This window comes from Bubalus bubalis, chromosome 22 (assembly GCF_019923935.1).
Source record: "Bubalus bubalis isolate 160015118507 breed Murrah chromosome 22, NDDB_SH_1, whole genome shotgun sequence".
Lineage (NCBI taxonomy): Eukaryota > Metazoa > Chordata > Mammalia > Artiodactyla > Bovidae > Bubalus > Bubalus bubalis.
The window spans coordinates 59,308,552-59,328,628 of record NC_059178.1 but is presented as its reverse complement, the minus strand read 5'-3'; the positions used below and the strand labels follow the sequence as shown (position 1 = coordinate 59,328,628).

The following is a 20,077-nucleotide window of genomic DNA, read 5'->3' as shown; positions in this document are numbered from 1 at the left end:
AGGGCCCTTTCTTTTGAGTTCAGCTCATAGAATGTTGGAAAACCCTTACTTAGCTTTAAACGTTTTTAATTCATAGACTCACGGCTCCTGCTTAGCCAGCGAGCTCCTGGAAAACAATCACAGAAATATGATATTGCCACTCCTTCTTAAAATAGAAATATGACTAAAGGATTGAGAAAATAAACATTAGTAAGTGGGGCTTTCCTGAGATTGTTCTGTGCGGCATTGGTCCACTGGGGCTGTCATTCTTTGTCTAGATTTTTAAGTAACTGGATAAGTTGAAGGGGAGCTCATACAAGGCAAGGGGAAAACCAAAGATATGTATGCAAGAAAGGGGAATACAGTTATTTCCTCTATTAAAAAAGGGGAGAAAATGAAAGCTAAGGTATGGAGAAGTACATGAAGAATAAATGTATATATACCTTGACTTTGCATTTTAATTACAAACAGTTTAAGTACAACCCATTATACTGCAGCCTGCTTTAGAGTCCAGAAACAGTTTAGTGATGTGACTTGGAAAGATTTGCTGCAATTACTAAGTAAAATATAAAGTAATTCTTTCCACTCAGTGTCTCTAGTGGGCTGAAACATTTGAGATTTATTATTTATAAAGTAGCTTGAACTCCTCATGTGAGCAATACAGAAAGTCTCTATTTTGTATGCACACATGTGTAACCATCAAAGGCTCCAGGACCCGATGCCCAGCTTCTGGTTGGGATGAGACGACTTGGCAGACCAGCCGGCGCTGCTTAGTTAGCGTCCCTGTGGCTCCTTCTCTGGGGTCAAGGCTCTGAATTCGCAGGTAACCCTGTGCGAAGCCAGGACCACCCTTGTACACATCGGCTGGAGTCCTAAGAGAAAAGATGAGGAATGAGCCAGGAAGGTGTGTTTCCTGCACACAGTCAGCCTCATGAAATAATAAAATTTTCACTTTGTGGGTGTGTGGGTGACAAGTGCTGCTTGGAAACTGTGTCCGCGGACCATTCAGCCTCCGCCCCCCACTCTGAGTGCACATACACCAGCACTCCAGGAGTGAAAAGAATTTTGATTTTGATGTAGACAACGGTTCTGTGGGTGAAAAAGTCAGGCCCCGTCATGCCTGTGTTGGGCCAGATCTCTCCCCTTTGAGGTGCTGCTTTTCTGTGCGTTTCTGTCCCCAAACTGGACATTTGACAGTGCTGCCTTACAGTCTGAGCCCCACAGTCCAATGCGGTAGATCCATCATTTTAGCTAAGTTCATTTTAGCCAGATGATTCAAGGGCATCACTGGTTTAAAGCTGTGCACATTTTCTTCTCTGAAAATACTGGTGAACTTGCTTTAAGACCTTTGGATGAACTCCTTTTATCCATTTCAGATACGTTCTGTACTAAGAGGTGAAAACTGCGTGATTGTACTGATGCACACTCTAAGCGAGTTCTCCGCGTCCCTGCTTGGCCCGCCGGACCTGAATATTCTGTTTCAAGGTCGATGCCGCCTTGGCCCCTTCTGAAAGCCAGGCCGCGCGCGGACCGCGGGGAGCGCGCGCCCTCTGCTGGCCAGGCCCCCGCACGGCGCCGGAAGCCGCGCCCCTCCCCCGCGGCCGGCGCTGGGCCCCGCGGGGCTTTGTTCTGCAGGTCGGCGTGTGCCCGGCATTGCATCTGAAGGCGGTGCTGAGAAATAGCCCCGGTTTCCTAAAGAGGGTCGTTATAGTTCGTTCGTAAATGCATAGAATGCGGGTCTTAACTATTCTGGGATAGTTACGCAGCATAAGAACTTTCCAGCCACGCAACTTCTAGTGTGTATCCACAGCCCTTGTTATATGTTGGAGATTTGCAGGTCCCTTCTCTTCTGCAGTCTTGATCCGACCTGGCTCTCTTAAAACGCAAAGGGTGGCACAACAAACACAGGTGGTTTGAGTGGAGTGGGTTCCTTGTAGAGGTTGAGGGGCAGTTCCGGACGCCCTGTCCTTAAGGAAGCTTTGCTGAACAAGCTTCACATGCGAGGCTCCCCTGGGCTCCTTCCTCTCCCTCAGCGACAGTTTAAAATCTAAAGTGATAGAAACACCCTCTTTCACCAGTTCCTTCAACTTTAACATGCTTCCTTATGGTAATCGATTTACTGTCTATTTGCCTTTGTAAAGTGGAAATATTCAGTATTCTTAAGAGTGTGGTTTGTAAAGTTTTGTTTTGTGGTTTTCTTTTTACTTTTACATTTGATTGAACTTTGTCAAATGGACAACTTATAGTTTCCTGTTAGGATTTGGGGTTGAAGGAGGGTGTATAAAAGGTACAGTAGCCATGAAAGTATTAATGGACTTGAATTCTGTTCACTACAGCATAGATTTGATTTTTTCAAAAATACATCAGTGACCTGAGTGACATATTTTTTTGGCTGTGTCAATGAGGAAGCAGTAAGTTCTTCATTTCTAGAATGTGACTGTTTTATGGCAGGACACACTGCTGTCCATTAACTGGAAGCTTGGGTGGACACACGAGATATTTGATCAACCTCTAAAATGTTGACTGTAATCTCTGAACAGGAATGTTCTTAAGAAAGTTATTTCCCAGGTTGCAAGTGTTAACTTTTCTTTTGGCACCTGGTTACTTGGTTTAGTCAGAAGTCCTGTATTTAATCTGTAACTTTTTTTCTTCAGAAATCAAAATCTGGCTTCCAGAGTGCTAAGATATTTATTGAATACATGTTTTTCCATAAACGCAAATAAGTTACAGTTTTGCGAGTTATTTATGTGAATAGATTAATTACTGAAAATGAAAACTTGAACATTGCATTCAGTCAGCAGAAAAAGGATCAGGAACAATTTAGGGAATAAAATATTTGTTTGTGTATAAAATATTTAAGCGTGATTATTCAGTTGTCATTGTTCTAGTTGTCTGGTTTCCTTATCGCCGAGACCTTATTATTATTATCGTTGTTCACGTTGCACATGTAGTGAGTGAGAAACCTTTGAGAAAGAATGCTCGTCTTAAAGAGACACTTTTCTGGCTGTAGGACCGAATCGTTCTGGAGAGATACCGGGCCATCAGAAGTGGTTCCTGCGCTGTTCGCTGTGGAAACAAAGCCTGTGCTTTTACAAAGGGCAGTGAGGCTGAGCTGGGGCTTGGGCTTTATTGCTGGTGTGTCTCCGGGCCTGGAAGCCTGGCGATTCCTTGTTTGCTGTGGCCCCTCCTCCCAGCGGCCTCGCAAGTAGGCCAGTTGGTCACGTGCTCTCCTGGGTGCCCTCTGTGATGGCAGACACGCCGCGTGTCTTCGCCCCTCGCTGATTTTCCCTTTATTCTCCCAGAAGAACTTCCCCATCGAACCAGCCCGGGGCAGGATTTTCAGCATTTCCTTTGCTTCACTTGCACAGAAAGCTTATTAAATCGTGTTTGAGAATTGAAAAGCCCCATGGTTGTTGTAGCTGAAACTTTTTAAGTCATTTTTGCGTTGTATCCAAGATGTGCTGTGATGATAATTCTCCCCATTACATTTCATTGAGAATCAGTGTTTCTGAGACACTGAAATATCTTTTCAGGGACTCTTTCCTGCCCCCTCCCCCACCACACCTGTGTGGTTTTCTCTTTGTTAATTTCTTGCATTTCGGATGGGTAACTCTCAAGTTTCAGTTAAACCGTGATGTGATGCAAAATGGCTCTCATTTCTCTTATAACATCTTACCTTTTATTCTGCCCTGTGTTTATATTTGTCCCCTTTTAAGGCAGGGTAATGGCAACCCACTCCAGTACTCTTGACTGGAAAATCCCATGGACGGAGGGGCCTGGTGGGCTGCGGTCCATGGGGTGGTTAGGAGTCGGACACGACTGAGCGACTTCACTTTCACTTTTCACTTTCATGCATTGGAGAAGGAAATGGCAACCCACTCCAGTGTTCTTGCCTGGAGAATCCCAGGGACGGGGGAGCCTGGTGGGCTGCCGTCTATGGGGTCGCACAGAGTCGGCCACGACTGAAGCGCCTGAGCAGCAGCAGCAAGGCAGGGTAAACCATTATTAAAGAAGGCTCTTTTGAGAAACATTTAAAAACCGATGTTGTTGCTGTCACAACAAGTTTTTGGTAACTGGTAATAGTAGCAAAAGTTACTGGGAACTCACAGATATTAAAAAATTAAAATAACTGCTGAAATCTCACAATTAGTTTCTACAAAGATGAATGTATGTGTTTTTTATTTCTCTTGGTGAGGAGCTCAGGCCCCATAGCTGTGGCTCCAGAGCGCGGGCTCGTAGTTGTGGTGTCCCGGCTTAGCTGCTCTGAGGCACCTGGGATCTTGCCGGACCAGGGATCGATCCAGTGTCCCTTGCATTGCAAGGTGGACTCCTAACCTCCAGACCACCAGGGAAGCCCTCAAAATTACTTTAAACACAAGAGTTCTTCATTGTGGGAATTCTCGGGCTCACAGTAGTTGGGATCTTTTATCTTTGTGGGGAGGGTTACGGTATGTCCCAGACACAGCTCAAATCACTAGAATAATTTGTATTTAGGCTCTTTTCTGTCTCAAGAACCTCCTCACTGTCCCCACCCCCCATACACTAGTTTGGTGGGTCTTTTTTTCCCCCATGAAGAGGAACAGCTTGGAAGGGGCACCCTCACAGCCTTTGGGGTGGGGAGACCCGGTTCCCTGAGCATGCAGTTTGCTGTCCTTCCTGAAAGCCAGCTGCCATTTAGGGGCGTCACGGCAGGTTTTGGGCTTCCCAAGTGGCTCAGTGGTAAAGAATCCGGCGGCGGTGCAGGAAACACAAGAGACTCAAGCGCCATCCTTGGGTCGGGAAGATCCCCTGGGGTAGGAAATGGCAACCCACTGCAGTATTTATTCTTGCCTGGAGGATCCCATGAACAGAGGAGCCTGGTAGGGTCACAAAGAGTCGAACAGACTGAGCAATTGAGTGCACGCGTGCTCATACACACACACAAACACACACACACACATACTGCAGATATTACATCTGGGTTTTAAGGAAGGGAGTGGGGCTGCTAGGCGAATCTCCCACTCAGATTGTTCCAGGATCACCTCCCGGGCAGTAGGGGCCGCAGGGGGGTCTCTTCCTGACCCCTCTGCTGCTCTGTCCTGTTGAGTTTTACTGCATCACCATGTGCGTGCACCCCCGCTTTTGGAGAGAAAGTCTGTCTTCTGGACTTGCAGACCTGAAGTCTTTCGGGGTCTGGTATGGAGAATTCTAGAAACTTGCTGCGCACGCGAGGCTCAGCTCTTCCCCTTACGAGCCCCTGACCCAAGGATGGTTCAGCGTTTGGAACAGTCAAGCTGAGTTTACCCCAGAGCACCTGCCTCTCCCCCGGCAGCCCACTGGACAGGGTCACTCCCATCCCCTGGGCCCCTCCCTGACCGAGGGTGCAGCAGGTGGGCGAGGGCTCCACCACCCACCATGAGGCCTTCCAAAGCCGCGTCGTCTGCGTGAGCCTGCAGGCAGGCCCCGGGGGGTGGGAGCAAGGTCCCCACTCAAGGAGGGGCACTGTTTCTCCGGGGCACTCCCCCCCACCCCCACCCTGGGAAGCAGATCGGGGGAGGTGAGGGGAGGGATGGTGAGACGTAGGCTTACAGGACAGTCACGGGGCCCATCCTGGGCCAGACCAGTGGTCCATAGTTTCTGAAGCAGTCGCAGGCTCCCTGGGGGTGCAGTGGGGGGAGAACACTCTTTCCTGGCCCGCCCTCTGTGTGACCACGGGCTGAAAGTTGCAGAAAGCCCTATCTGTCATAAAGAATTAAGTCCTTATTTCTGTGTTTTGATACAGCTGGTCCCTGTCTGTTAACTAGTCATGGGGTAGTTACATGTCACTAGATAGGCAGCTATGTTATCTTTCTTTGCATTCTACTGAGTCACTTAATTGAGAAATAAATATTAAATAATGCTGGTTTGCCCTCGAGTTTGGTCTGCCCTTAAGAGAGAGCTGCTGATCCATCCGGGCACTGGACTGCACTGTTCCTGAGCTCCACCGGCTCCCCTCTGCGGGGCACAGGGCAGTTTGGGTGAGCTCCGTGGTCTCCGGTCCTGATGAGAAACACTAACATCACATTTTGCGTTTCGATCCTCCAGGAGCAAAGCCACACCGTTGCTGCTTCCCAGAAGACGTCTCCTTGACCGTGCTCTCCAATGGAGACCAAAGCCACACACTTGGAAACAGCCCATCAGGAAGAGCGGCCGGGGAGCCCGGCGCGGGGATCGCGGCCTGCGTGTCCATACTTGAAAGCAGCAGCAGGGACGCTCCCAGGAGACCCGAGCCACCTCGGTGTTCTGTGGACTTGAAGACGCCAGCGTGTGGCCCCCAGCAGGAGGGCCCGGGCCCCAGGGACTCGGCTGACCTCCCTCCACGCCTGGCCCAGGCGGCAGGTCTGCAGCCGCCCTCTGAGAGCCAGGCCGCCTACCCCCGGGAGAGGCCGCCGGATTTGCACACCAAGGAGCACCCCACAGCGGGGAAGCGGGCGCCGGCCCCAGACCTGGTCCCACTGGACCTGAGCGAGCGGTCCTCGCGGGACGACCCCGGCCGCCGGGAGCCAGCCTCCTCGCTGCAGGCGGCGCTGGCCGTGCACCCGTGTCCATACTGCAGCCATAAGACCTACTATCCCGAGGTGCTCTGGATGCACAAGCGTGTCTGGCACCGGGTCAGCGGCCAGGCTGTGGCCCCGCAGTGGACTCAGCCCAACGGCTACAAGAGCATTAGGAGCAACCTGGTGTTCCTGGCCCGGAGCGGACGCACGGGCCCCCCGCCTGCACTCGGGGGCAAGGAGTGCCAGCCTCTGCCCATCGCCCGGTTCACTCGCACCCAGGTGCCAGGCGGGGCACCGGGCCCCAAAGGCAGCCCCTCGCCCCTGGGGGTGCCCACGAAAGCCGCCGGCCTGCCCCGGAGCAAGGAGGGCCACCCTGGGGCGCCCTGTACACTCTGGACGGCCGGCCCTGACGGGACCCGGCAGACCCGGCCTGGCCCCAGCCCGGAGCAGCCTCTGCCCAAGCCCAAACAGGAGGCCAGCCCCAGACCCGGGGCCACGGGAGGCAGTGGGGGCTTCAGCAGGAGCGCCACCCCAACGCCCACTGTCATCACGCGGGCAGGCCCCCAGGCCCCTGCCAGCGGCAGGCAGGGGGCGGGCCTCGGGCCCCCAAATAAGCACAGTGCCCCAGACCCCCCCAAAGCCAAATTCAGCCCTCAGCCTCAGGGTCAGCCGCACGGGAAAGGCGACGGGGCCGCCCCTCTACCTCCCCGGGAGCCCCCCTCCAAGGCCGGCTCCAGAGGGCCCGCAGCCTCTCAGGGCCCACCCGCCCCACACCCTGTCAAGCAGGAGCCGGCGTCCGAGGGCCCTGAGAAGCGCCTGGACCTCCTCAGCATCTTCAAGACATACATCCCGAAGGACCTGGCTTCCCTCTACCAGAGCTGGGGCGCCAGCAGCCCTGTGCTCGAGCGCAGAGGTGAGAGCTGCGGCCTGGCCTGCCTGCCCCCGGGACCTCAGGGGGAGCCCCCCACCCCCCTGGGACCTCAGGGGGAGCCCCCCACCCCCCCAGACCTCAGGGAGCCCCTATCTGCCTGCCCCTGGGACCTCAGGGAGCCCCCGTATGCCTGCCCTTGGGACCTCAGGGAGCCCCCACCCTCCCAGGACCTCAGGGAGCCACCTGCCCCCCGGGACCTCAGGGAACCCCCGCCTGCCTGCCCCCAGGATCTCAGGGAGCCCCCCACCCCCCAGGACCTCAGGGTGAGCCCTCCGCCTGCCTTCCCGCCCGGGGACCTCAGGGAGACCCTCGCCTGCCTGACGACCTCAGGGGAGCCCCCCGCCTGCCCAACTCCCGGGGACCTCAGGAAGCCCCCCACCCCCCCGGGGACCTCAGGGAGCCCCCGCCTGCCTGACCTCAGGGAGCCCCCACCTGCCTGCCCCCCGGGAGCCCCCCCCCCCCCAGAGGACCTCAGGGAGCCTCCAATGCCCCTGGGTACCTCAGGGGGAGCCCCCCACCCCCCCCCCCCCTGACAACCCCAGGGGGAGCCCCCAACCTGCCTGGGGACCTCAGGGGGAGCCGCCAACCCCCCCAAGGCCCTCAGGGGGAGCCCCCCCGCCTGGGGCACTCAGGGAGCCTCCTCTGTAGAAGGCCGTGGGCTGTCTGCCTGCTGGGTCTGGGTCCTTAGGCAGCTGGCCTGGCTGCTGTGCCCTCCTGCCCTGCCTGCGGGTGTGGGTGCTTGCTTTCCTGCCCCTTCCTGCCTGCCGGGGGCCGGGGCATTTGGCATTGGGCCCCCTGCTCCTTTGACACCCCTGCACTCCAGTCACATCTCCTCAATGCCGAGCAGGCGGCCTCCAGGGCGCGTCCCCACTCAGCCATTTTCAAAAAGCGTCAGTAGACATCCACTGCCTCCCATCTCTGCAAAGACAGGATGTTCACTTGAAGTGACTGTTTACGCTTTGCCTTTATACGTTTGTAATTTTAACAGGCACATCAGTGCACAGGGTGTGTTAAGTGGAGCCTCTGGAGAGCAGGAATGTGCCTTACAGGGTTTGGGGAGTTGAAGTGCGCTAAAATTCCGGAAAAAATTATGCCTCATACCATTGTCTTCGTATTTCCCCAGTGTCTCAGAATTCATGCCTGTTGGGGTTGTTAAGTTGCTCAGTCGTGTACGATTCTTTGAGACCCCACACCAGGCTTCCCTGTCCTTCACCATCTCCCAGAACTTGCTCAGACTCATGTCCACTGAGTTGGTGATGCCATCCATCACCTATTACTGATAATGATTAGCAATTGCAGCAAGTTTGCCAGCTCCACAGAACACATGCATGGGATCCGATGCGCTTGTTCTTGATTATAAATTGAAAGGACTTTCCTGGCAGTCCAGTGGTTAATACTCTGCACTTCCACTGCAGGGGGCAAGGGTTCAATCCTTGGCTGGGGAATTAAGATCCTGCACGTCCCATGATGTGGCCAGAAAAGAAGGAAAGTTTAAAAAATAAAACTTTGGGGCTTCCCAGGTGGCACTAGTGGGAAAGAACCCGCTTGCCAATGCAGGAGACATAAGAGATGTGGGTTCGATCCCTGGGTTGGGAAGATCCCCTGGAGGAGGAAAAGGCAACCCACTCCAGTATCCTTGCCTGGAAAATCCCATGGACAGAGGAGCCTGGCAGGCTACCGTCCATGGGGTCGCAGAGGCAGACACGCACGCACAGCTTCACGTTCTCAGCAGCGTGTCCGAGAAGTGCAGGTTATTCGCTCTGAGACGGAGTAAAGGTGTGTAGGTTGGCCCTTTGCATCTCATGCCAACCTCAGTTCTTTCTTAGATCGGGTTCTTGTGGCCCCTGAAGCAGAGAGGACTCAGATGCAGATGACAGTGAGTTTTGTGGGCGCTGTGTCCCTGGTCACCTTCTCCCATCCGTCCAGGGCTTCCTGGAGTCTGTCCCCCCGACCCTGCATTTGCACCGGTGTTGAAGTGACTTCCACTTGAACACCAGACTTGAACTTCATGTACTGTGTCCCACGGCCCGCAGGACTCTGCTCTAAACCTACCAGTCGGCCCCTGGTGAGCGGCACACACTCCCGCCTCCTGAGGCTCTTTGTGCTGCTTCTGGGTCTGCTTTGTTGCCTCTTCCCCCCAGAAGGAGATGCGAATTCTAAGTTAAGGTTTAGAGAACTTCAGATGACAGAATTTGAAGTCCCAGTAGCCTGAAATGTTTTCCTTAAGATTTTTAAAATAAACCGTTCTAAGGCTTTTCCCCCTTAAACAGAGGTTCCATGTTGATCTTTTAAAGTGAAAAATGCTAAGTCGTTGTGAAGCCTCTTTGCTCTTCTTGGATGTTTCACTCCTCTCTTGGATGCACTGAAATATGTCAGGCGTGAGTGTGCAGATTAGTGGTGTTTTTGTTCACCCTGGTTTGGGTTTCTTAGGTGCGCGCATGCTAAGCCGCTTCAGTCATGTCTGACTCTCTGTGATCCTTTGGACTGGAGCCCGCCAGGCTGCTCTGTGGAATTCTCCAGGCAAGGACACTGGTGGGAGTTGTGATTCCTTCTCCATGGGATCTCCCCGACCCAGGGATTGAAACCAGGTCTCCCGCATTGCGGGCAGATTGTTTACAGTCTGAGGGTTTATGATGCTTTTAAAGTGTTGCGGCTGCAGGGAAACAGCAGGTGTGCCAAAGTCGCATTTAGAGCGGTGAACAGGACAGTGGTATTTCCTGTGACGGAGACGATACCTACTGTTGCAGCTTGGGGACCAAGTGCATCCGCCTCCCAACAATTACATCATTGACACGTTGCTGAATTGGCAGTAACTAAACTGTTGCAGTTTTGGTGTCCACTCCTTGTTGAGCACCCATTTTTCCTTTTCCTTGAGTATGTACGTGTTTGACTTTGGCATCAGGAATCTAGAACCTTGGCTAATTCGTCTCCATTCCAGCTAATCTTGTAGTTCAGTTCAGTTGCTCAGTCACGTCCGACTCTTTGTGCCCCCATGGACCGCAGCACGCCAGGAAGGTCCATCACCAGCCCCGGAGCTTGCTCAAACTCACGTCCATCGAGTCGGTGATGCCATCCAGTCATCTCATCCTCTGTCGTCCTGTTCTCTTCCCGCCTTCAATCTTTCCCAGCATCAGGGTCTTTTCCAATGAGTCAGCTCTTCGCATCATGTGGCCAGAGTATTGGAGTTTCAGCTTCAGCATCAGTCCTTCCAGTGAATATTCAGGACTGATTTCCTTTGGGGTTCCTTGGAAGATAATCTTTGTAACTGTCCTATTCCAGGAGTCCTGGGACTTTGGGGTATCATGTTGTCCTCTGACTCAGTTTTTGTGTATTTCCCTGTGGGATTTGATCTGTGGGGTGAAGATCGCAGCCCCCCACCCCGGGATTGCTACGAGCATCACCTTGTAGGGGGGGCGATGGAAACGTGCAGAAGGGAATTTTATAAAAGGAGAGCAACTCATCTGTGGTGGACATGAGATCGGTCCTTGTGGAGTTGGAGGTGTGATTCTGTCATTCTCCAGGGACGAATTGCCTTGAGGTAGAATGTTGCACTCAGACGATGCCTCCAAGGCATCGAGGTTTTCTGAGGTTAAGAGAGAGGATTCTCAGAGAGCTTTTCCCCACCTGTGTTTTGACCAAATGATGTTTGTGTAGAAATGAATAGTCTGGAAGTTCTGCCAAAAGAGAAAAGATATCACATGGGAACGGTCACTGTCACTTCCCTTAGGGCTTGAAGCCTCATCGTTTAAGGATGAAAAGAGCCACATTTTCTGTGATCATTCTGCAGTGTAGATCCCTGGTCTGGAAACAGGTATGAGGGTAGCGTGAATGGTTTGTGGATAGAATAAGTCATAAATAATACATTATCTGCATGTCCAGACTTTGTATCCAGCCTGCAGTAGATGATGACATGGATTTTAGAATAAAAACACTGAAAATAAAACAATAGGGTAATTCCAGATAGGATAATATATAAGGTTTTTCTTGTTGGGACTTTAAAAAAAAACCTCCTTTATGCCCGAGACACGTTGATCGGGTGATGATGGAAGAGGTGGGCTTCCTTTGTGCGCATCTTGGTAGAGTCTCTGCGGGGTCCCTCTCCTTGCAGGGGCCAGGGCACCTCACAGCGTAATGAACTTGAATGAGTGTTGGCAGGGCTTTAGGGGTGAGTCTGCAGGTGCCCCCCCGAAGACCCGCCAGGCCTCTCCTTTTCCTTTCTGAGCCCACTTTATACACAACTTTACTTTTGAGGTCAGGGTGTCAGAGCCGCTTGCTCACCAGGTAGCCTTCAATTCAAATGAAGTGTGTAACCTTTCTTACTAGCTCAGAATTTTGGAGTAGCTTGGGCATAATATTATTGACCATAAAGGGCAAGGGTCTTTTCTTTAAAAAGTAGGGAGAAAATGATGTGATAGAATGCATGGAAGAATCTGTGTGCGCGTGTGTGTGCGTGTGTCTGCGTGTGTGCGCGGGTATGTGCGTGCATACTTAACACGAGGAAATCAGAATGGGTCCGTGGGTACACAAGCTCAGGGGTGGGTACAGAACCTTACTGTCCTGCTCTTTCTGCTGCTGGTTTGGATGGGAATTACTTAGAAGAAAAGCATCGCAGTGGTTTAGTTTCGCATGTTGCCAGGATTAGCTGCAAAGGCCGCTTGAAGGGAGTTCATCATCAGTGGGAGACCCAGAGGTGTACTGAAGACCTACATTCAGAGGCAGCCCGATTACTCTTTGGGAAAATCTGGGCACCCACAGCCGTTGTCCCTGAGGGTCTTCCCAGCGCCCAGGGGATGGTGCTCATAGTGAATGGCAGGGAGGAACAGAAGCACTGGCGAAGCTGAGATTTTCTTGGGCCAGAATTGGAGGAGGGAGCGACTGTTCTAAACAGCCGAGCTGTTGGCAGAAGGGGTCTTAACGCTGCCATGCTTGGAAGGACTGGGGAGTCCAGCACCCTTAGGAGCCCTCTCTTGAGCCCATCAGTCAGTCATCCAGGGATGTCCTCCTCAGCTTTCCATCCCACCCCAGCTTGATCAGAAAGCCAGGGGCGAGGCGGGTGGGCCCAGCACAGGAGCCCGTGGCTCCTGGGGTCGCCTGCCCTGCTGATGCTTGGCCATGTCTGACTGGGAACTGGGGACCCCGTCTTGTCAGTAAGGGATCTTTCATTGATGACGGGACAGGTGGGTTAAAACATGAGCTATCATTCTCCTAACGTCCCTGAAGGAGTCTGTGGGAAGCTGAGAACTTTGTGGGCAGATTCTTCTGTTTCTCGGAGACTCACATTCACGACTTGTCCCACAAGAAATCTGCCAGGATCTGCTCTGCAATTCACACATTTCCTTGACTGTTATCTCATAAACAGTATCTGTAACGTGGGCTTCCCAGGTGGCGCTAGTGGTAAAGAACCCGCTTGCCAATGCAGGGGACGGAAGAGATGGGGGTTCGATCCCTGGGTTGGGAAGATCCCCTGGAGAAGGAAATGGCAACCCCCTCCAGTATTCTTGCCTGGAGAATCTTGTGGACAGGGCAAGTAGCATTAATTTTATATTATTTTTATATGCTGTCTCTTCTGACTTAGGACGAGAAGCGTGATTTGGTTTCAGATAATTTGGCAAAGACCTTCGGTCATCCTTACACTCGCCTTTTGCATTCAAGTGTCAGGCTCAGGGTGCAGAAATGCTCAGCTCAGGGAACATCATTTTAAAAAATTTTGTTGTCATAGGCATAACTTTTTCTAGGTAGTATTACTGATTTTTGTCTTCCTATTGAATTGAGATACCATTGACCCATTGGTAGGGAAGGTCAGGCTCCAGAAAGTGGTTTGGGAGCTAATATTACATGAAAAATTAGCCCTTTCTTTAGAGTGTGTGTGTGCTAAGTTGCTCAGTCATGTCCAACTCTGAGACCCCATGGACTGTAGCCCACCAGGCTCCTCTGTGCAAGGGTTTCTCCAGGCAAGAATACTGGAGTGGGTGGCCATTTCCTCCTCCAGGAGATCTTACCAACCCAGGGATTGAACCCACGTCTCCTGCATTGCAGGCGGATCCTTTATCCACTGAGCCACCGGGGAAGCCCCTTCCCTCAAACAGAAAAGGCAGGCAAACAAGAAAGCCTCTTCTGCCTCCTTTCCTAACAAAAGCCGGGCGTCTTTGAGGGACAGGAGGGACGGAGGTCGGTGCTCAAGCCCAGCCTCCTTGCAGGTGTCCTGTCTGCACTCTGCCCGCTGCACAGGGCATGGAGGAAAGGGGCGGGGTGGGGGGCGGTGCACAGCTCTCAGGTGTGTGGCATCGCTACGTGGTCCGGGCTGGCCCTATGTTCTGGCCCCTCAGCTGTCTGGCCGTGTCACCCAGTTGCCAGATGCGGGGCGCCCGCTGCCCAGGCCCTGCCCGCCCGAGGGCACATCACGGGAGCGGCATTTACCTCGCTGTATCCTGTGCGCCCTCTCCGTCCTGGCGGAGGGCCTGGGGGTGCCTCCCATCAGGGCTCAGAGGAACTAATGATGCTTGCCTCTCGCCCCTTCTCTCCCCCTTCCCCGCACCTGCACCGCCCCCCAGGGACGCTCCGGACGCAGGCCCACCAGGGAGACTTCATCTGCGTGGAGTGTGGGAAGAGCTTCCACCAGCCCAGCCACCTGCGGGCGCACATGCGGGCTCACACAGGTACACCCACGGACCCCGGGGCCTGGGACGCAGCCTCTAGTTCCCGGGGTCCAGCCCCGGTCGGGGAGGGGACGGGGTCACGCTCTAGACTCTCCATTCAGCCCCTGCGTCTGAAACGGCTTTGCCCCTGCATCCAAGTGCCCTGTGGTTTGATCGGAGATCAGCCTGTTTTGCAAACACTGCGTTTTAATTGCATGCTGCCACCAGGATGAGCTGAAACCCGAGCTGTCCGTGGGCATGACGCACGCTGGCTCTTGCTCGCCGGCACCGGGTGGTGCTGAGTGGCACGTTCTCTCGGCCTGTGAGCAGAGAGCTGGCTTGCGACGGTGGCGTGTGTGTGTGTGTGTGTGTGTGTGTGTGGTGGGGACACAGTACGGCGGGGGCGAGGCGGCGGTCAGGCCCGGGTGCCCCCTCCAATACGGAGGGTGTATCCATATTCGGAGGGTCTGATGCGCAGTGACAGGCCCCTGCGCAGGGGTTGGGGGGGCCTCTGCACGCCCCCGCTAATTAATGCTGTCCCTGGTGGGGTGCTGCCTGGTGAAGCCTGAATTAAAAAGGGCACCGGCCGCAGGCAGCGTTTTCAGTCTCTTAGCATAAGTGTTATGGTAAATTGCTATTTCCCCGCCACAGGCTGGGCTGGCGTCTTTTTAGCCTGTGAGTGTTCGGTCTGTGCGGGGCGTGCATCCCGGGCGATGGGAAGCTCGAGTCGGCCTGCTGACGCGGGTCCTTGTCCCCACAGTGCTGTTCGAGTCTAACGGCCTCCGAGGTGCTGACGCCCACGCCACCTCCGCAGATACCCCCAAACAAGTAGGTCTCCCCGCTCCCAGGGGCTGTGGGTTTTCACGTGGTAGCTGGGAAAGGGTGTCACCGTGGTCCTCAGGGTACCATGCAGTGTTATACCAGGTGTGCAAGTAGCTCTTCGCTGCTCTGAATCGGAACCCAGCCCTGCTGCGTGGTCCAGGGGTGGCTGATAGTCCCAGAAGCTCCCGGGCCGTGAACGACACAGCTGGGGGTCCATGCAGCTGCGTTTGGTCCTGTTGGGGGTGATGAAAAGCTCTAAGGGTCAGACTTTTCCACTTGGGATGTTTTGCCTGAAAGTTATGACTTGAGACCAAGTTATGCTTACCCTCCCGTTTTGAGAATCGTTTTTTTTTTAATTTGTATCAGAGTGTAATTGGTTTACACTGTGGTGTTGGTTTCTACTGCACTGCAAAGGGAATCACTGTAGGTATATCCCCTCTTTTTAGATTTCCTTCACATAGGGCACCACAGAGCACTGAGTTATATGGCGGTTTCTGGGCTGTGTAGCGGTTTCTCATCAGCTCCCTGTTTTATACATGGTGTCAATAGTGTATACGTGCCCGTCCCAGCCTCCCGACTCATCCCACCTGCCTTGGTATCGTATGTTCGTTTTCTACATCTGTGACTCTATTTCTGCTTTGCATAGAAGTTCATCTGTGCGGTTTCTCGAGAGTCCAGACACGGGCGCTGCTCTCCACTGTCTCTCTCTGGGTTCCTTCCCTGTGTGTGACTGGGTCTGGGTCCATCCTCTTGGTCTCTGCAGATGTCTTTACTTCAGAATCGCATTTCTGAATCGCTCCATAATAAGCCTGCTGCTGAGTCTGGTCTCCTGTGGCCTCGTCCTTGTCCTGATTTGATTCTTTGTTAAGCATGCCACCGACTCGGCCAGAATGCATAATACACGCGTGTGTGTGTGTGCATAGGCCTTGAGTTACCATAGATGTGTGGCCTCCGTGTGTAAACCGTTCGGCCCACAGAGCGTGGCGGCCTTCTGGGCGCGGGTGACAGCGGGGTCCAGCATGCAGCTCTGAGGTCGGGAGGCCCGCGCGTTCCTCGGTGGCCTCTCCTGTGGCTCTGGACCAAGACCCCGTGGTTCCAGGCTCCTCTTCCTTGAGTCCCTTTACGGGATGTCAGCCCACCCTCTGTTCTCCCACGAGCATTCTCTGCAACACCATCTTGCCTTCTTATTGGTTGCCCGGGACAATTCTGTAGCCACAACCTCCCCTTAGTTAGTGAAGAAGGGTTTCCTTGCCGCCAGGGTGCACATCCAGGATCCCGTCTGGGTGGTCAGGTCCACTTAGCATGCCCTCCTGTTCCCATGTGGGATTCCTGGTTGTTGACAGTGGCGAGGGAAGCAGAGGTAGCAGAGGAACCCAGTCTGTTTCTCAGGAAGAGAACGGTGTGTGGTAACCCTCCCCAGATCCTGCAACTCATTCATGACTGAACTGCCTTAGGATGGGCCGGACCTCATCAGAGCCTTTGGTTTTGTTTTTTATCCAGTTTTCAGAATCCCTGTTTGCTGTTGAAAGGTTTCTCTTCATGTATCATGGACAGAATGCCTTGCCCTTTGTTGTAGTTTTTCTAAGTGCCTTCTCTCTTAATAAAACCCATAGTTTTAGAATGAAAAGCTGTTACTTCAGGATGCTGTCACAATTTATGAAAAAAAAAAAAAATCTCGCTGAATGCTGAATTGAAAGATCTGTGGACATATGTGACCTCAGTTCAAACTGGACTGCGCTCTCCTTTTTAACAGAAGTGAAACCCCCTTTCGACAGGAGTCACTGTGATGTGTACGGGTTGTATTAGCAGCGAGGCCGTGCCATAATGGCAGAATTGCACACTGACAGAGTGAGTGGAGTCGGTGCAGAGCGGCCCCTGCAGACACAGGCGACCCGTTCCGTCCCCCAAGGTGTGGCTTTTCCAGGTGCGTGCTGGGCGGGGCTGGTGGGGAATCACTGGCCGGCGCTCTGAACAGCACCGTGAGGCTCTTCAGGGACACACATCAGCTTATGAGCTGCATGTGAATTCCAGCTAAGTCTCGGCAAGAGGTTTCTGTTTAGGAGAAAGAGATCAACAAAGCAAATCACTGAGACTGTATTTTAAATTCATTCTGTGTTAACTATGGATTTCCCGGGTGGCTCCGTGGTCAAGAACCGGCCTGCCAATGCAGGAGACTTGGGTTCGATCCCTGGGTCAGGAAGATCCCCTAGAGTTGAGGAAATGGCACCCCACTCCAGTATTCTTGCCTGGGAAATCCCATGGACAGAGGAGCCTGGCGGGCTACAGTCCATGGGGTCACAGAGTCGGACCTACGTACACACACAAGCGATGGCATATTCAAGATCATGGTCTCTGAAAGTACTTTTTGTCGTTCATTACATTCACAGTAGCTTTTGTTGGTTAATCGCTGGACGTTCTGGTTCTTGAAGGAAATGCTGTTTTCTTTAGCGTACTTTGGGATTTTAGAATTCTCATAGAGATGTGTCTGCCAGGGTAACTGCAAAACGTAGCAGTAGTAGATATCGGTTTACATCTTAGTGTTCTTTCTTATGGTGAAGTTCTCATTGTTTACAAAAATCACAATTGCTATCTGAGATTTAAGATACAATACAGATTCATAGAGTGATTCTGTAGTTATTTATGTCTAGAAGGGGACTCATTATATTGATCAGTCATGTTCTTTTTCATGTTGAGCTTGCTTTGCCAACATTAACTAATTAATATTTAAATCATATTCTTTTCCTGTGGGCTTTAAAAACTGTGGATCAAGGGATTTTTTTAAAAAATCATACAACACAGTGTATTCGTGTGGAAGTTATTTGATGTAGCACTTAAAATGGATGGACTTTTATAGATGTACATAATAGATGCTAAGTTATATAACTGAAACAGTATTTGGGAATGCAGTTTTATAATCATCATTTGTCCACTCATTAACAGTGTTAATTGAGCACCTCCTGTGTGCCAGGCTCTGTCTTATTGGTGGAGAATAATCAGGATTTAGAGGAGAAGGTAAACATCTTTCTTGCTTTTATGGTTTGTGAGGTCCAGTGGGTGGTGGTACCAGGGCTGCGATACAGGAAATCTGTCCTGAGTGCACTGGGGACCCTGAGCGGGGATGATGTCAGTGCTGAGTCCACGGTGAGTCGGGTTGGTCTGGGTCGGGGATGGACTGCAGAGATTCTGGACAGTGGAGTGAGCCCCGCTCTGGAGGGGCTTCGAGCGATCCCAGCAACACCCAGGACTGGGGGGAACAGATGGGTGTGGGGATGTTCAGGGGGTGGAGGAACTCGGGGATTGGATGTGGAGGGGAGCAGGGAGGGGATGGACCGGACCCAGGTTCTGGCGTCAGGCTCCAGCTCGTGAGAGGAGCCTGTCCTGGCACCTGGAATGTGGCCGGAGGAGCCGGACAAAATCTGTTCCCATTGACCTTCAAGTCAAGTTGGTGATGCCTCTTGGCAGGTGAATATGTGGGTTTGAAGCGGAGGAGAACGATCTGGGTGGAGGACATATGAATATTTCATAGCTTGCAATGTTGAAGAGCTGCCAAGATCAGCCAGTTCGACTCCAAGCGACTCAATAATATGAGTTATTAAGATGCTGGCTTACCGAGTAGGAGGCTGTAACCCAGGTCTCCCCTCAGGCAGGCGACCTTCACCTGAGTGTCTTCATCTGTAACGTGAGGACGGCAGCAACACGTCTTCTTGTGGAGAAAATTCTCGAGGACGGTGCGCTAAGCCTGGCCGAGGCGGCACGCCCAGTACCGTGGCGGCTGTCAGTTTCCTAGGAGTGAACCGTTGTCCTGAACAGCTGGGGAGACGAGGGGTCTGTGTGTGAGTGGCGCACATGTGTGTGAACATGTGGATACTTGTATCGATGCCATGGACAAGGGGTCCATGTGTGAGTGGCGCACACGTGTGTGAACATGTAGACAGTTGTATCGATGCTGTGGACGAGGGGTCTGTGTGTGAACATGTAGACACTTGTATCGATGCTGTGGACGAGGGGTCTGTGTGTGAGTGGCGCACGCGTGTGTGAACATGTAGACACTTGTATCGATGCTGTGGACGAGGGGTCCGTGTGTGAGTGGCGCACGCGTGTGTGAACATGTGGATACTTGTATTGATGCTATGGACAAGGGGTCCATGTGTGAGTGGCGCACACGTGTGTGAACATGTAGACACTTGTATTGATGCTATGGACAAGGGGTCCATGTGTGAGTGGCGCACACGTATGTGAACATGTAGACACTTGTATCGATGCTGTGGACGAGGGGTCTGTGTGTGAGTGGCGCACGCGTGTGTGAACATGTAGACACTTGTATCGATGCTGTGGACGAGGGGTCCGTGTGTGAGTGGCGCACGCGTGTGTGAACATGTGGATACTTGTATTGATGCTATGGACAAGGGGTCCATGTGTGAGTGGCGCACACGTGTGTGAACATGTAGACACTTGTATTGATGCTATGGACAAGGGGTCCATGTGTGAGTGGCGCACACGTATGTGAACATGTAGACACTTGTATCGATGCTGTGGACGAGGGGTCTGTGTGTGAGTGGCGCACGCGTGTGTGAACATGTAGACACTTGTATCGATGCTGTGGACGAGGGGTCTGTGTGTGAGTGGCGCACGCGTGTGTGAACATGTAGACACTTGTATCGATGCTGTGGACGAGGGGTCTGTGTGTGAGTGGCGCACACGTATGTGAACATGTAGACACTTGTATCGATGCTGTGGACGAGGGGTCTGTGTGTGAGTGGCGCACGCGTGTGTGAACATGTAGACACTTGTATCGATGCTGTGGACGAGGGGTCCGTGTGTGAGTGGCGCACGCGTGTGTGAACATGTGGATACTTGTATTGATGCTATGGACAAGGGGTCCATGTGTGAGTGGCGCACACGTGTGTGAACATGTAGACACTTGTATTGATGCTATGGACAAGGGGTCTGTGTGTGAGTGGCGCACACGTATGTGAACATGTAGACACTTGTATCGATGCTGTGGACGAGGGGTCTGTGTGTGAGTGGCGCACGCGTGTGTGAACATGTAGACACTTGTATCGATGCTGTGGACGAGGGGTCCGTGTGTGAGTGGCGCACGTGTGTGTGAACATGTGGACACTTATATCGATGCCATGGACAAGGGGTCTGTGTGTGAGTGGCGCACACGTGTGTGAACATGTGGACACTTGTAC

The 20,077-nt window shown here is 52.7% G+C and overlaps 1 protein-coding gene across 7 annotated transcripts in view; it reads left to right on the top strand.

Annotated features, from left to right (window-relative positions):
- ZNF516 (zinc finger protein 516) overlaps positions 1-20,077 on the top strand; it is a 101,155-nt gene that overhangs the window by 69,413 nt on the left and 11,665 nt on the right. For 5 of the 7 annotated variants that reach the window (XM_025273611.3, XM_025273612.3, XM_025273610.3 and 2 more), the window contains exons 3-5: positions 6,043-7,407; positions 13,977-14,081; positions 14,821-14,888. In XM_025273611.3, the coding sequence (XP_025129396.2) occupies positions 6,043-7,407; positions 13,977-14,081; positions 14,821-14,888 (1,538 nt within the window). The remainder of the gene's footprint in view (positions 1-6,042; positions 7,408-13,976; positions 14,082-14,820; positions 14,889-20,077) is intronic. The other 2 variants (XM_044934788.2, XM_044934789.2) reach the window with 2 other exon arrangements.